We start from the raw sequence: 18,477 nt of genomic DNA, 5'->3' as shown, positions 1-18,477 counted from the left end.
CATTGACACTGGAGTTGGGAGCGTTTAAGAGTCACTTTTCTAAACTGGCCAGTCCTTGGTTATATTAAAGAGATTTAGATTGCAGTAATAAATGAGATTAAAAAAAAATATTTATTGATTCATTATTGAAACGTTAAAACATTTTCATTTTCATTCATTTCACAATCTTCCCTCCTATCTAATCTTATATGAAAATTAACAACATATTCCATGTTTGTTCTTTGAACGGAAATTGCAAATGGATCAGTTGGATGGAACGTAAAAGCTACCAATCTTCTAGCTGGTGGTGTTTGAGCTCTATTTAAGCTCCCCGCGTAAATTTTAAACTTCAAAAACCCCGAATCACGGGCATAAAACCTTCAAAAAAGTAATTATAATTAAAAGAAATATATTAAATAATTATTTTTGGTTACCTAATTGGATGTTCTCCGCAAGGTTTTGGTCTCTCCATAACAGAAACCCATTTATCATCGTAACTAAAAAGTGATAAATCCAAATAAGGCGAACTGTTGTATGATTGTGAACTAATTGGTAACTGTGCAAGAATTCTTTTTGTGGCTTCGGTTTCCCCGCCAAATTTCGCACTGACGATTGTCTTTTGAAACCTTTCTTGAATTAATCTAGCATAAATATTATTGGAAGGACTACACGTGAATTGAACTTGTTTAAAAATGTTTGCGTTTCGAAAATAATCGCAAAAATCTTCGAATAATTTTAATAAAGCGGCCGAAGTATTTTCATAAACCGCCAAAATTTTACTTTCAACCATATTATAAACAACAAAAAACGACGGCAAACTATTCGCATCTATAGATTTTTGGGTAACAACTTCTTCGCTAGCATACTTCATGAGCAAATGGTCTTCATCTAAAAGTTGCATTTTCCATAACCGTAAACTTTTAAAGTTTTCGAAATATTGATAAAATTTTCTTAATTCGTATGGGTTTTTTGTATCTAAAGTTATACATTTAGCTCGTTTGTATAAAAATACCAATAATCGATGTTTTAACGTATTTATAAACGGTTCTCGAAATTTTCGTTCCGTTGGAAAAACTGAGTTGTAAAAGTACAAATCATCCTCAAAACAAAACCTTCCTATTTTTCGTACATCGACAAACATTCCATCAAGAATTTGAAAAATATGAATTACTTGGTGTTGCACCGAGAGGACAGCTAATGTATCTTTGTAAAGGTATAATCCCTGATTGTGTGACAAAAAAATTTTGTCAACTTTGAAACGGCGTGTATCACATAGCCTTCCAGCTTTTAAATCAACTAAATGTAAGGTATAATCTTCTAATGGTGATCTAAAATGATTTTTTAATGAAAATTGAAACTTTTTAAGGATTTTTTTTGGAAAAATTCAAGAATCATCATGTGGCTTAAAAATTGACCCAAAACATATGTTAAAAATAAAAAGAATGTGCGGAGAAATGTAGAACATATCGAAAAATTACAACATTTCTAGTTCTTGGTCTAGTGTTAGTACAATAAAAATATCCAACAGAGTGATATCTTATGCTAACTAGCCCTAACTACCATTGTCACTAGAACTGATATTAGGCCGTGCGTCTCTTAAGACGGCTAAACCTGAATGTTTCTAGTTCTAGGTCTAGTGTTCGTTCTACTTTTCTTTCAATAAAAATATACTACAATTTAATGTTAAATAACATTTAAAACTAGAACTAACACTAGACGTAGTACTAGAAACATTCAGGTTTAGCCGCACGTCTCTCAAGACGGCTAAACCCGAATGATTCTAATTCTAGGGTTAGTTCTAGTTTTAGTGTAATAAAAATATGTAACATAGTGATATCTTATGCTAACTAGCGCTACCTACCACTGCCACTAGAACTAACACTAGACCTAGAACTAGAAACATTCGGATTTTGCCGCACGTCTCTCAAGACGCATGAAGAATCGCATGAAAAATTAGAAGGAATTATTATTTCCCATATTTTTTTTTGCTTTGATCTTTTCACTATTTTAACCTCAAAATTAGAATCTACGGCAAAATACATAAAAAAACTCGTTTTTAAGATAAATAATACTAAGCCCCGTTACTACCAAACCAATGCTATCTATTAGTTAAGCTATCTATAAGATACAATTTATCTCGTAGATAACAAGGTCGTGCGTACTACCACCTCCATTTATCTCATAGTTAAGAAATCCTTGAGATAACCAAGAAATCTTGGGATTTTTTTGTCGATTATGTTAAATTGACAGCTCTATGTGATCAAAAGACCTACTATTAGGTATTTTGACGATATTTTAACCTGTTCTAACCTTAAAATTTAAATTTGAAAATGGAGACTGACAAAAGGCGACGAACCACCAATTTCACAAAAGAAGAATGCGAACATCTTGTTGAATTTGTTATCAAACATAAAACGTAATAGAAAACAAAAAAAGTGATGCAGTATTGTATCACTTTTAACATACCATTATTGTATGTTAAAATGTGATGGTAAACAATATATTTATGTCAATTCTTTTGAAAGATCTGGATAGAAATAGCTCCGGACTAACGGCGGTAAGTAGGATTTGCCGGGATGCAAAAGGCGTTAAAGCCAAGTATGATATGTTAAAGAAACAAGTGAGAAGTAAATGTACTCAAATTCGACAAAACGCGATGAGAACTGGTGGTGGGCCTAATCAGTTGAATTACATAAACCAACAGAAGTTAACAACAATTGGACCACATGGAACCCACAAAACCTTAGGAAAAGGAAATGTCGTGTGTTGGATGTGGGTTCAAAGCCAAGTAAGTTAGATTCTTGTATGTAATATTACTTTAATACATATGTATACTTGTTTACAGAAACCGCAAACAAATCTATCCGTGATGGATATAACCACTTGAATAAAAAGAGACTGGAATTAACTGAATTGCTTATTAAACAAGCGAAAGAAGAGCATGAAAAGAAAATGGAATTGCTGGACTTACAATTAGAAATAAAAATAAAAAGAAAGCAAGGAGCATTACTTTAAAATTAGAATTGATCTGATTATCTAATTACACAGGTTTGCGATGAAAAAAATACAAGAGAATTGATAACTAAACTTTATAAAAAAATACACAACGTTCAGCTATCAATTCCTTTGTATTTTTTCCATTTCCAATTCCCTTGTAAAAAAAAAAGTAATTTAAGAAAATAAAAATTTATTTACATTATTACTACATTTATTTTTAGTGAAAAACTAGCGGTATCTATAAGATAAATACAGTGGTAGTAACCAATTTTTAAGCTATCCGATAGATAACGCTATCAGAGACTTTAACTATGACTGGTAGTAGTGGGCCTAAGTAAAATACTGCACACAAACATATGTATTAATTTAACAAAAATAAAAAGTTTAACTTAAAACATTAACAAAAAGCGCTTAAATTTTTAACAAATAACACCAAAAAAAGTTATAATTGTTCAAAAATTCCACCATCCAGGTCGATGCAACATCTCACTCGTTTAATTAATGAACGTCTTTCTTTCCAAAAAATACCTTGTTTGTTTCGAATAGCATTACAACCGTCCCTTACACGTTGTTCTAGCTCTTCAACATTGTGAACTGGTATTGCATACACTAAATATTTAAGGTAACCCCAGAGAAAGAAGTCTATAGGATTCAAGTCCGGCGAACGTGGGGGCCATGCTACGGGCGCTCCTCGACCTATCCATCTTTCACGGTAGGTTTCATTTAAATATTGCCGTACTTGAACGCTGAAATGAGGAGGAGCCCCATCACGCATAAACCACATTTCCCTTCGTGTTTGATACGACACTTCTTCCATCAGTTCAAACAAGGTATTTTGCAAAAAGTTAAGATAATTTGTACCGATGAGACGGTTATCAAGTACATGCGGACCAATTAAATGATCTCCAATAATACCAACCCATACATTAATAGAAAATCTTTCTTGATGTTTCGTGGCTAAAACATTGTATGGGTTTTCATCGGCCCAAACATGGATATTATGGAAGTTAATGACGTCATCTCGGGTAAATCCAGCTTCATCGGTAAACATTTTTTCCGGAAAATTTCTGTCATGGCGCCATTGTTCCATAATCCAACGACTGAACTGTAGTCTTGGGATGCTATCGGTGGGTTTTAAGGCCTGCACATGTTGGAAATGATATGGATGCAGTAGCTAATCTTTAAATAAAACGGTCGTTTTCGGCACAATTTCTTGTACCGATAATCTCCTAGTGCTTACCCTAGGATTGATAGTTACTGCATCGAGCACCTTTTCTTCCACTTCTACAGTCCTCATAGTGCATGTCCTTCCACAGTCGTAACGTTAAATTTTCCTTAAAGCACCAATTTCACACAATCTTCTATGAATAGAAGCGAACGTTCGTTCACAGGGAAGTTGTAGATTTGGATATATTCTGCGTACAATCTTCGTGTTTCACTGGCATTTCCATCAGCTCTACCGTACGTAAAGTGAATGTTTGCCATCTCTTCGTTTGAGTATTGAACCATTTTGATTTAATTAAACGTAAATTACAATAATGGTTTTTGCACTAAAATATGTTTTTATCGACCGCTTGACAGCAAAGATCAACAAATGAAAGGAGCCTACTAAGATTTTTAGTGATAGTTTAATACACCTGTTTGTGTGCAGTATTTTACTTAGTATTATTTATCTTGAAAACGAGTGGTCGTAGACTATTTTATAAGCAGAACTTTTTTTTTTGTATTTTTTGCCGTAGATTCTAATTTTAAAGTTAAAATAGTGAAAAGATCAAAGCAAAAAATTTCCGCAACTGTACATTCTTTCTAATTTTTCATTCGATTACACAAGGAAACAGCATTTTTGTTGCATGAAATATTATGACTAATATTATACTTTCTCTGAGTGCTGATTTCAGATCTGAAGGCAGATTGTTCGTATCAGCTTCAATTTTTGAGATATAATAATTAAACCGTTTTTTAAGAAAAATCTATATTTTATTAAGAAACTCATTAGAAAAACAACCACTACTTATCAAAAAATTTTCTTTTATAAGATTTTCTTTTGCGTGACTTGGTTCACGAGGGCTGTTTTTAATGCTCCATCATGTGAGCATTCCAGTGACCCTGGTAACGTTCCTGCATAGTTCGAATGTCTTGATGGAACCGTTCCCCTTGTTCTTCACTCAGATCACCAAGATTTTCAGGGAAACGGCCCAAATGACTGTGGAGGAAGTGTACCTTGATGCTCATATTACATCCAAGCTGCTAGAAGTGTAACAACATCAGCTCAATATGCTCCGCATAGCTTTCGTCCTTTTTGTTTCCCAGAAAATTTTGTGCAGTCCAAACGAATTCATTCCAGGCATTTTTTTCAATATCAGTCATGTAACTATTAAAGTTTTCATCCTTTGTCAACCTGTTTATTTGAGGACCACCAAAAATTCCGGCTTTAAGTTTCTCTGTGCTCAAGTTATGGAACTTTTTAGCGATGTATTTAAAACACTCACCATCCTTGTTTAGAGCTTTGACAAATTGTTTCATAAGCCCTAGTTTGATATGTAAAGGTGGCAGTATTATACGATCCCTGGACACAAGGGGTTCATTTATCACATTCAGCTTTCCCGGAACCATAGTTTGCCTGGAAGGCCAATCTTTTCTAACCCAGTGCTCAGACTTAGCTCTGCTGTCCCACAAACAAAAAAAAACATGGATATTTTGTATAGCCCCCTTGTTGTCCAAGAAGAAAATTCACCATCTTTAGATCTACACATATCAGCCACTTGTGTTCGTTGTACTTGATTTTATCCATAACAGAAGCTACAGTAGCATATTCTTCTTAGACTGTACTTGAATGTGCAATCGGTATCGAACCCAGTTTATTGCCGTTATGCATAAGTACACATTTTAGGCTACGTTTAGCAGAATCAATAAATAAACGCCATTCGTTTGGATCATACTTCTGTACTCCCATTGCTTTCAATAAACCAGGAACATCTGAACAAAAAGCAAAGTCGTCATCTTTAGCAAAGAATGAAAGCAATTCTGTCTCACGGTTACGATAGTATGAAATTCTTGTTTCCGGGGTTACAAGATTTCTTTGCTTTAATCGAGAAGCTAGAATCTCCGATGCTTTTTTAGAAAGACCAAGGTCTCTGACTAATGCACTGAGGTCTTCCTGATTAAAGGGCTGAGGCTCAGAAGAAATTGGGTTAAAATCACTTGTCCCACTTTCATCACTTAAAGAAGACCTTGTTTCCTCAAAGTCGTGATCATTTTGTGTAGGTGAAGAAACTTGGGGTACTGGCGCATCTCCGGAGTACAGGACTGGCCGAGTAACAGATAACAAGTTAGGGTAAAACCATTTCGACCGGTTTCTTCTATTAATTCCGTCTATATTAACCACACAAAAATAACAATCATCTTGATGAGGTCTTTTCTTATTCGCCCATAACCTCAAAGACTTATATATATTTTAGACCACACATATTTTACATACCATATGAGGGATCCAGTACTTGTCACGGGTGTCCAACGGGAATCCAAAATAATCAAAATACACCTGTTTTATGAACGCCGACACACTTTGTCTACAATTTTTGAATGTATATTTACCACAGATTTGTAATGTTTCGGTTTATTTTCATCTAACATTGACAATCTAAATATTAACATTTAAGAAATACTAGTTCTGGGTAGCACGAGTTCTAACAAAAATGATTAAGGCCCGAAGCCGTAAAACTAACATTTAAGAAATTGTGCGCGTTTTCAAGTGTTCACATTGAGATTTCGTGAATGCCCTGGAGGGGTGAAAATTTTGAAAAGTTCCGGGAGTTCTGATAGGAGTTCTGGGTAGCACCTCACGAGTTCTAACGAAAATGATTAAGGCCCGAAGCCGTAAAACTAACATTTAAGAAACTGTGCGCGATTTTAAGTGTTCACATTGAGATTTCGTAAATGTCCCGGAGGGGTGAAAATTTTAAAAAGTTCCGGGAGTTCTGAATAGCACCTCACGAGTTCTAAAAGATATTTTAATAAAGTTTTTAGATACGTGCATTCGTTTAATAGTTATTGCAAATTTTGTGATCTCGTTTTGTGAACTTAGCACCCCAAAAAGTCGATATCGATGTTTTTGCCTATTTTTGCGGAACTTTTAATAAAAATGGTAGAGAACTATAGAACTCAATGGGGTGCAATGGGAACTCAAGAGAAATTTGAAGTTTTAAAAAAATGAGGTGCTAACTTCACAGACGCGAGAAAAACCACATATTGAACGTCTTCTTCAAAGTGCTCTACCTCCCTTAGGAAGCATTTTAGGACACACCTTTATATGTATGAACTTTTCTTCATGATTTTTTATGTAGAATCACACCTTTTAATATATGAACGCAATTTCCGGAAACCTTGTATACAATATAACTCTAAATAACATTTAAAACTAGAACTAACACTAGACCTAGAAATATTCGGGTTTAGCAGCACGTCTCTCAAGACGGCTAAACTCGAATGATTCTAGCTGTAAGTCTTGTGTTAGTTCTAGTGATAGTGCAAAACTAGAACTAACACTAGATCGAAAACTAGAAACATTCTTAGCCCCATGTCTTTAAAGACGGCTAAACCCGATACTTTCTAGTTCTAGGTCTAGTGTTAATCTAGTTTTAGGGCAATAAAAATATGCAACATAGTGATATCATATGCTAACTAGCGCTAACTACCATTATCACTAGAACTGACATTAGACCTAGAATTAGAAACATTCGGATTTAGCCATACGTCTCCAAGACGGCTAAACCCGAATGATTCTAGTTGTAGGTCTTGTGTTAGTTCTAGTGGTAGTGCAAAACTAGAACTAACACTAGACTGAAAACAAGAAACATTCGGATTTAGCCCCACGTCTCTCAAGACGGCTAAACCCGAATGATTCTAGTTCTAGGTCTTGTGTTAGTTCTAGTAATACTGTAAAAGTAACACTAGACCTAGAACTAGAAAGTATCGGCTGACCCAACCTGACATTTGAGAAATTTGCACTGTTTTAAATGTTAATTAATCTAATTCAAAGTGGAATTTCTACACAAAATTCTGAAATAAATCAGAATGTAACGTTTAAAGAGGGGGGTAGGGCATCAGGTATAGATTTTAGGTTTTCTTTAGTTTATAGATGGTAAACAATGACATTTTAGTCATTATGCGTCGAAAACCTAAGAAACAACCGTATTTCACCCGAAAATATGCGTGTTAACGCATAGTGACGTCACGTCAAAACTTTAAAGTGATTTTTCAGTAAATTTTACACTTTTTTTTTATATATAACCTCTTACCTGAGTGATTTCCTGTCAATTAAAAGAAAAATTGTCGATTTTTAAGCGACATGATTCTTGAATTATATCATTTTTTTTTAAATAAATTACCTAGGATTTGGTGTAACAGATTCATTATTAGTATAAACTTCATAAAAATGAGGTCTTAAATCTTCGGGAATATAACTAGCAGATCCTATAATAACATATCGACCATCATCACTAAACAAACTACACTCTCTATTTAACTGTTCGGAACTCTGACACACATTAACCACATGTTTTAATTGAAAAAATCGTTCAAATATACTACTTTTACTCTCAAACTTTTCTTTTTCACTTCTACAATGAACGTGTTGCAGCAAATCGCAAGCAACAGCTGGTCCTTGATAACTATACACCTCCAAGGAAGTTTGATCTGCGGAAAACGCTATAAAATGCCTTCCATCTGGACTGAATTTTCTTAAAAAACACGGTGGTTTTTCTACGTTTACCACAGTGAAATTTGGGAAGACGTTTTGATAAAACTGCCGCACTTGGTAGTAATGAGTTCCCGGTTTTTTGTAACCATACGTTTGTCGATTAAATAGTCTTATTACTATGTTTTGTGGCGGAACTTTTCGAGGTTTAATAAAGTCATCCATTTCGTTAGTGGAAATACTTTTCTCATAATAGAAATTGAGTAAAACATTAATTAAAAGATATTAATTTCTAATTTTATATAAATCTGACTTGACATTATCTTGTAACTACATTCATTGTTGTCGTTTGTTTTTCGGATTATTGATATGAAGTTAGTTATAAATTATTTGATTTTCCTTAAGATTTATAAAATGTTATAAGGATATTAAGATAAAGTTTGATTGGGTTTTATAGAATAATCTAATAATATCAAATACATATTTGTTATCATATGAACAATGTTGTTTTATGATTTTATTTATTGTCGGTTGGTAACCTCTTAACACTTCATATAGACTTTCACAAAGTGGGATTTATGCAATAAGAGTTGCATATCTATCTATGAAATTATTTTTATATTCAAACAATACTGAAATACATCTAACACAAATCGATTGAGGTCACATTTTTTGAAAAAGGTGGTAAATTGTCATGTCATGTGTCAAAAATTCAATCTCATCATGTCTAAAAATTAACGAATGCTTTAAGTAGTTACTAATTGTAAGACTAAAAGAAATTAACGTAAATGAATCAATTTAGGATTTCTCAAACAGGGATTAGTATAATCTTGTTTGGTCTAGGTATATCATGTGGCAATAAAGTAACTAATTTAATTTTGTAGATTTCCGATGTCGAGATAATCACAAAAGATGCAAGGTCATCAATGGATTTATCTTCTTCTTCCGCTTATAATAGGGCTCAGTCTTATCTTTGTTCAGAACACAGATTGCCGAAACAGTACACTGTTCTGGACCTATCCCGACAGGATCTCTTCATTTGTCGCGCGCTCCTCTTTTCCTTGACGTCTTCATTTCTAATGCGGTCTAGAAAAGAGCAATTGCTTTAAGAATCTCTTCATCTCTATGGTTCTGAGAAGCCCTTCTTAGCTGTCTTAATTAGGTTTTGTTTGTAAGTATTTGTCGTTCTATATTACATCCTGGAAGCACAGTGCTTTTGTGATTTGTGTCCTGACTTTCGTCAGAAGATATTCCACCTGCATGACCTGATCTATGATACGATTGTAAACCCCTAGTTTACACCTTCTTGGTTCTTTGGCTATTGTTAGGGACACCACTCTTTGGAGGCTATCTTTGTCTTCAGATCAAGACTGCATCGTCTGCGTAACATATGATTCTAATAAACCTCTCACTCAATAAATCGTTTCTTCAATTACTTATTCTATTACTAAAATAAATAGAGCCGGGCATGGGCGTAGTCAGAATTTGGTCTAGGAGGGAAGGCGAATTAGAGTTGACATCTTGGAGACTTGCATGACCGGGGGAAGGGTTTCAACAATTGAACAAATTCGTTAATTTAAACAACACATACTTTTAAACTAAGATTAGAACTAAAACTAGAACTAACACTAGAAACTAATTGCGTCGCGTCCGGTGTGAGGCGGGAAGAGGTCTTCGTGTTCACCACCATCTTCCATGTTCTGCTAAGCTCCCAGCCATCCTGTCTGTTGACGTTATTTTTATGTCGGTGAATCTCTATGGCTTCTCTTGTCAGTCTTTGGTAGTATCTGTTGTCCCTAGCCAGCACCTTTGTTTGTTCGAAGTCTATTCGGTGCCCCTCTGCATGGCAATGTTCCGCAACGGCCGACTGCTGGATCTTCTTCAGCCTTACATCCCTCTCATGCTCCTTGATGCGGCACTCGACGTTGCGTCCAGTTTGGCCAACATAAACCTTCCCACAACTACACGATAGTCGATAGACTCCCGCTCCTTTTAATGGAGTTAGTTTGTCCTTGGCTATCGGGAGTGTGTTCCGAATTTTGCTGACCGTGCCGTACCGCACTACGATGTCGTTCTTCTTGAGGTGCCTAGCAATTCGTTCCGTTACACCTGAAACATAGGGAAGACAGATAAATCCAAATGGTTTTGTACTTACCGTGTCCTCTTTCTGCTTTCGCTGCTTGATGGCCTGGTTGATGTTCCTCGAAGTGTATCCATTCTTCTACAGCACGCCTCGTAGAAAGTGTTGCTCCTTCACATAGTCTCGCTGCTCGCTGAAATAATGTACGGATCTCTTCTGTTGGGGATGATGATGTGAACATGCCTGTAAATACCTGTTGGTATGGGTCTTCTTTCGGTATACACCAAGTTCTATATCTCCATTTGTCGTCCTGGTGACCAACACATCTAGGAAAGGTAGTTTTTTGGCAGTTTCTGTTTCCATGGTGAACTTAATCATAGGATGTTGAGAGTTCAAGTGATCCAAGAACTCTTGGAGCCGTTTTTGACCATGTTGCCATATCACAAACGTATCATCCACATATCGGAGCCATAGTTTTGGTTTCCACTGGCTCTTCTTCAAAGCGTCCTCTTCGAATAATTCCATGTAGAAATTAGGTATAATTGGCGATAGTGGAGATCCCATGGCTGTCCCTTCGAACTGCTCGTAAAATTCTCCTTTCCAGCTGAAATACGTCGACGATAAGCAATACTCCACCAGATCTGGCATGGATCCTGGTAAACCCTCCGGAATGAGTTTTCGGCGAAGACCCTCTACAGCATCCTTAACTGGTACCCTAGTAAAAAGGGATTCCACATCGAAACTTACCAACATATCCCCAGCATCCAGCTTTACACCTTTTACCGATTCCACAAAATGTGTAGAATCCCTGACATACGATTCCGTGTTACCTGTAAAGGGGGACAGAATCTTTGCAAGATGTTTAGCCAGCTGGTATGTTGGGGAGTTGATGGCGCTGACGATAGGGCGGAGGGGTTTCTATGACTTCTAATTCTATCCCATTCTCTTTTTCCGACACAAGATTTTTATGCACACTCATTAAACATAGTCCATTTAAACGATTTTCCTCCATTGTAGATCTTAACCATGTTTTGACACATCTTAATGTGCTAAATGATCTTTCTATTGTACTTGTAGAACAAGGCTGCGCTATTGAGATCATTAAAGCATTTTTTATACCGGGAAAGAATATATTAGCTTCTTTAATCACTTCAACCATTTCCAGATCTTTTAAGATCTGTCTACCAAGGTTTTTCAGTCCACACATGATGCCACAATTCTGTTTCAGACTGAAGTTCTTTCAGGTCGTACAATTCAGCAATACATTTTGCTCTCTGGTTAAAATCTTCAATCTTCAAATTTAGCATAAGATAAGGATGTAGGGATAATATAGAAAAGGCCGGTAAGTTTTCTACAGAAAATCTGTTCTGCAACGCTGACGTTAAAGAGTCCAGATACGGAATAAGTATCGTACGTTTCCAATACTCGGCAGGTGAATCTGCAGGAGTGTTTGAACGATGCTGTTGGTGCTTTACTATTCTGGATGAATGAAGAGTTCTATTTGTATTTCCTCCGCAATCCTATTGGCAGAAGCAAAGAGATCTTTCATAATGGCATCATAATGGCAATGAAAGAACAAGCCCTTTCTATACTTTTCTCTTATTATCTTTTGTACTCCACCATCTTTGCCGGCCATTGCCGCACATCCGTTGTATCCTTGCCCAACACATTTTTGTGGGTCTAATTCTCCTGTTTGTAAAAAGTTGTTGATTGTTTCAGCTATGGTTCTTGCATCCATAGATTCTAATTTTTCGAATCCGAGAAATTCTTCGCGTACCGTCAATTTTTCTTCATCGAAAAATCTCAGTTCTAAAGACAGTTGTTCGCTTCCTGATATATCGTCCTCTAATATAGAATAAGTGAACGATTTTTTAGCAGCTTTTAGTATAAGACTTTTTACAGCATTACCACACAATTTTATAAGTTTATTTTGTATCTGGGGTGATATATAGGTAACATTTTTTTTACCTTCTATCTGTCGTTTTAGGTCTACGTCGGCGTCGCCACTATCAATTCTGAAATTTCTAACTCTTCAAAAACTCCTTCGTTTTGTACTTTGCCTCTTAATGGTAAGTCATGAATTCCACAAAATAGTATGGTTGATATGATTGATGATAACATTTTTCCATTTTCCGCTCTTAATTTTTGATGTGCGGATATTAGTTCGACATCTATAGGAGCTTCCTCCATGAAGGATTTTGCAGCTTTGACTGCTGCCAAATGCCATCGACTTGCAATATGTAGTATGCAGTACTATGCAGTATGTACTGAAATTTTCTCTTCAGATGTGTGGCATCTTCGGCAAAGCTTTAATTTTGTGGAGGTATCCAACAGCGTTTTAAAATTTTCATTTTTTTGGGGTGTAGTCATAAGCGACGTTTTTCCCACCCATTTGCCGACGTCATTATCGCAGCTCTCTTCTTGAACAGTGTTTTGGATTGTCGACGAAGAAGGCCCTGGCTGAGGTTCAGGGTTTGGTAAGGGATCCTATGGCTTCTCCTCATCATTTTCACCTTCATTTTCCGATCTCTTCCTTTTCTCGGTAGCTAAAAGCGTCAAACATCGCTACAAACTATAGTCTATAGGTATAGGCATATACCTGAATAGGTAAAAAAAATTTGCATTTTAACACAGCACTACGACTAGGCTATAACTTCAGCAGAAACGTTTCTAGTGGTTTATATGTTTATGATTTCTGTCGACTAACCAGAATAAAGTTATGAAGGTCTAGTTAGTCTTCTCGGCAACAGATGTCGCCCGTGGTGTAAAGGCCTAGTTAGTCCTCTCGGCAAACCGATGTTGCGCATGGACTGTGATGCAGTCAATTTGTAATTAAGAGTTTTATTTTTATTAGTAATTATTTCAGAGATTTGGGGCCACTCTGGCTATGCCCATGGAGCCGGGCGAAGGGTATCTCCCTGCCTCACATCACTTGCAATTGGTATAACTTTCATGAATTCCTCTTCTGTTAAAAACTTAAAAACTTCTTAAAAAACCTGAGTATTCATCCAGATTCATCTCACTTACAAGTGTTACTATATTAGAGGATATGTATCGTCTTTCTAGCAAGATTACTACGTCACTTAGTGTCAACCTATCAAAAACCTGTTTAAGATCGACGAAACACATACAAGCTGTCTTGTTGAACTCTGTATTACATCTATAGTTAGTTGAGCTGTTTTTTGAATCATTGTTGTTGTTCACAGATTCCAGTTGTTATTATTTCATCTGATAGCATTTTGGTCATCAATTTTTAGATTAAATTTTTAGATAGAACTCAAGATGGTAATTCCCCTTTAATTCCTTGAGTTTGTCTTTTCACCCTTCTTGAAGATTGGCATCAGTATGTTGCACTTCCAGTACGATGGCATCCTTTTACTTTTGTCTTCGCCATATTTAATGGCGAATTAATGGTGATTTTCTATTTTTCAACTTCTACTATTGTACGACGACTACATCTGCATGGCACACTACATCTAGATTGTTTGTTTTACTTATTCTTTGGAAAATTTGAATTTCGATTAAGCAATAGTTTCCATGGCTAGTTGAGGAGGTACTGTGTTTTGCCTGTTTTCTGCCATGTCTTCGTACAACATTTTGGAGTATTTTTCTCAATTTTCCGCCTTTATCTTTGTGATATGTATGAACTCGTTTACTAGTTTCTTTCTGTGTATCAATAAATTTCAGGATTCATATCATTCGTTAACTTTTTCCTGTAGCTTTCGTTGATTGATTGAATGTCTGCCTGATCTCTCATTTTTCCGCAGCTACATCTTGCACTTCTTGAGTGAACCAAGTCTTTGAGATAAATTTGATCAAGAGAGATAGATGTAAAAAGTCGTACCACGTTTTGCAGTTGTTTGCAAAAGTCGTGCTAATAAATCGTGAGATATTAATTTCGAAAGTGCAAAGAAAACCAGTACTATGGAAGGATCAATACCCAGATTACAAAACAAGGGAGATAACAAGAAAGTTATAAGAAGATGTTGGAATATGTATTGGATTAGATTGTAGTTAAATTGTTTCACGCTGATTTTCTAGAAAATAATGCTCTACTTATTGATAGTAATGTAAGTCACGTCAATTAAAACATAGGGTACTTTGAAGTTTATACCAGATAGTTTTCTGTTTGGTGGCATATCGAATTCCTCATGTTTAAGCAGTTTGAAGAGTTGCGAATATGAAAATATTCCGTCATCACTTTGCTTTCGCCTGGTTCCAACCGCGATTGTGGTAAATTTGTTTTGTCAGCATCAGCTACTACTTGTAACTCCACTGCAAATTACTTCAGGTAATTGAAATAGCGAAAACCATGTCCTGGTGGGCATTTAGTTGGCAGTGGTTGCCGTCAATTGATCCTATAAAATTTGGAAACTTCTAACGTCTTTAGTATTTTGCAACAGTTTGTAATTGGTATTAACTGGCATGAATTGACGAGGAACTGGTATAAATTCGTCAACAAATTCATCCTATATTATTTTCATGTTTCATGAACAATTTTGCAAATGACAATGAGAGGCCTCTAGATAAGAGCTTGAAATATTATAATAACTAATAAGTTATTAGTTATTATTACTTATTACCCGAATTTATGTGTAATAAGTAATAACACATTCGGGTAAACAAGCTCCCGATCAGAAAATGACAATTTAATAACAAAATAGCCGATTTTTGATATGTAGCTATTTGACAAAGAGTAAAACAACTGGCACCTTTTCAAACAAACTTCAGAACACCAAGAGTGGGGATGAAGAGCAAACTACAGAAAACGTAAATAGTGAATTAATACCATATAATCAGTGGCGTACCTAGGATAAATGGCGCCTATGGCAAACATCGATCTTACGTTTTATTTACTAAAAAACTACTTTAGAATTGGGTAAAAAAGCACACAAGCTAAATCTATTAACATTTTATTACAAATTTATCTTTCTTGCTTTAGTTGACGCAAATTGTTTAATTATATTATCAAAGTCAATTTCTTCGGTCATTTCTCATTCTATGCTAAGTAAAGCAAGATCACATAATCGACTTTGGGCCATCGAGGTTCTCAAATATGAAAGTATCAATTTTAATTTGCTAAATGATCTTTCGCAACTGGCAATAGTAACTGCGACTGTCAGCAATATTTGCAATGCTATATACGCATATTGGGAAAAACGTTTTCATCTCCATACTGAACTATAAAATTAAGTAATTGTTCGGGACTTGATATTTTTTCGGTACGGCTTGTTAGCAGCGTTTTAAAATAAAAAATTTCTTCATATAATCTTGCCCATCCACATCACAACTGTAGGCTTCTCCAAAATTTTCACAACGCTCTTTCAAGTAGCTTGATTCGGCTTTAAAACACAACCCTTCTATATCAAGAAGAAATCAAAATTTTTCATCACTTTCTTGTAAACAAACGCTTCTACTTTTTAATTCATTGAATAGACGGTCCACAATCCCTTTCATAACTCTTTCCATTTCTTCTTTAGCTGATAAACCAGCATCTCTCGATGTTTCGCCATCCATTCTTTTCTTTCAAATTCAATGTCCCGTTCATTGCAAATTCGAATTCCTTCTTTCAGTGAGTCACTAACTAACACTTCTCTTTCATCATGAAAATAATTTTGGAGTGCTTTTAAATCTAAAGCTGCTTCATGAAAGTTCATTTTAGGGTCTTGCAACCTCTTTTGAGCGCGGTCAATACGAATTAAGATCTTGTCCCAAAACCCTAGTAACGTTAGATAAGTCATATGTTAATATTATTATAGAGTTGCTTTGCATCGCTTTTAGTTTCACTAGTCGCGCTTTCATAATCCATTATGTTCTGGAGAACTTTCACTATTTGCTCGAGATATTTGTTAACAGGTTTTACTGATTCCGTTTTTGCGCTCCACCTGGTATCGGAGTCAGACTTTAAAGCCACAGGTACAACAGCTTTGAGCTTTTCCCAACGCTGGGTTGAACGAGAGAAGAAAACATAAAGTTCATCGATGGTTCCGAAAAAAATTACCATCATTACTTCTTCTTTGGCTGCATGGACGCCTACCAAATTGAGAGGAATGATTATCACAATTCACAAATACTGTTTTTTTTGATTCTTTGATGAACACCAGTCTTGTGTCCAGCTATAACAGCAGCATTATCATAGCACTGTGACCTACAGTCTTGTAAATTCATATTGTCTTTCTCTAACTGCTTCAATATTTCTTGAACCAAGTTTGAACCATTCTTTAATCTGCACAGTTTTTTTCTCAAAATTTATATCTACATATCTTACTACCTCAGACATTTGTTCACGATGAGTTTGATCAGGAGTCGAGTCAAACATTAGCCCATAATACTTTGTTTTACGTATTCTTTCTAGCAAACTATCACGAACAGTAGATGCCATGATGTGAATAAGGTCGTTCTGTATTTTCGGTGAAAGATATGAAGTGGATCCAGGATGGCTCTCCGCAAATCTTAAATTAGTTTCAAGAAATCCAGTAAATTTCCTGTATTAAAATCTGACTGAAGTGACTCGCAAAGCCAGGTTTTGTATGGCAAGGTATTTGATGCAGAGTAAAAGTCTTTTCAAAATATCACACCACTTCTGACTTTCTTTTTAAATTTGCTCTTGAAGTTGCATCAATTATGGCTCTGTTGTTACGTAAATTTCTTTCCATTTCTTTCCGGTGAGTAAACCATTGTCGATGATTTTTGGAACACTTATTCTCTCAAGTGCTTTCCATTGCTTAATTCCGAAGAAGACAGCAAATACAAAAGGCAGACTTTTTGGAAGGTGAATAAACTAATCATGAACGCATCACTTGCTCACCAAGACCATCTTTTAATTTTTTTTGAACCAAGTTTTGTTCATAGAACGATTTTTAGTGGGCAAAACACTAGGACCACTAACAATAAATAAATAAATAATTTCTATTCTCAACGCATCAGTTATAATTGCCTTTCCCGACTCTTCACTAAACATAAGAAGACCGATGTCGTGTTCTTAAATCGCTCTAGATATGGGATTTTTTATATTTTCTGCGTCTTTGGACATCAAGTTTTTATTTACTTCAACGTCATCAGTATCTATTTCTTTGTCAGACCCATCTTCTAATTCTTCAGAAGTAGCATACTTTCTAGAATTAGAATTCTCTATATTTCCAGTTATCTTTTCTGCATCATTAGATGTCGTATCAAATTCTTTCTCGGTTGAACTTGGAACCAGCATCATTCAATTCTTTAGAATTTGCAGAATTTTCAAGACATTCTGAAGAAATCGTGTTTGTGCTTGATTTTTTAAAAAACGTATTACAAATTTTGCTGCTTTTTTCTACTTCTTTTGCCTCTAACAAGCGTCTTTTTCGACCTGCAGCTCTACTCTCTTTCTTCTTCTCAAAAAAGAAAAATCACTTTTAGTTCTTGAGAAATAAAATTTGGAAATGATCGACAATTTTTTCGAATTTTACAATCCATTTCTTGGAACATGAGTTTGAAAATTTCCCAAAGTGTTAATAAGAGTAACCTCTTTCCAATGAACCAACACGATTTGAAAAATAACTTTAATTTTTTGAGAAGACAATATTTGAAGTTTTGATAAAATTTTCAATATTGCAATTTTCATTGATAACATTCAAAATTCGCTATAAAATTTATTTCTTGAAGGATCCTTGTGGAAATATCACCAATTATTAATTAAAGTATCCTCTTTTTAATGCAAAAAGCCGTTTTGAAATACCACCTTTAGTTC

General features: G+C 35.3%; 1 protein-coding gene across 1 annotated transcript; it reads right to left on the bottom strand.

Moving 5' to 3' along the window:
• Positions 1–97: 97 nt before the first annotated feature.
• Positions 98–8,993, bottom strand: LOC111423032 (de-etiolated protein 1 abo). Its single transcript, XM_023056287.2, has 3 exons — positions 8,364–8,993; positions 414–1,307; positions 98–357 (listed from the first exon to the last, which is right to left on the bottom strand). The coding sequence occupies exons 1-3, from the start codon at positions 8,894–8,896 to the stop codon at positions 123–125; spliced, it is 1,662 nt and encodes a 553-aa protein (XP_022912055.1). The 5' UTR covers positions 8,897–8,993; the 3' UTR covers positions 98–122.
• Positions 8,994–18,477: the final 9,484 nt, after the last annotated feature.

Source organism: Onthophagus taurus, chromosome 6, assembly GCF_036711975.1.
Source record: "Onthophagus taurus isolate NC chromosome 6, IU_Otau_3.0, whole genome shotgun sequence".
Classification (NCBI taxonomy): domain Eukaryota; kingdom Metazoa; phylum Arthropoda; class Insecta; order Coleoptera; family Scarabaeidae; genus Onthophagus; species Onthophagus taurus.
This window is presented reverse-complemented; position numbering and strand designations above follow the sequence as displayed.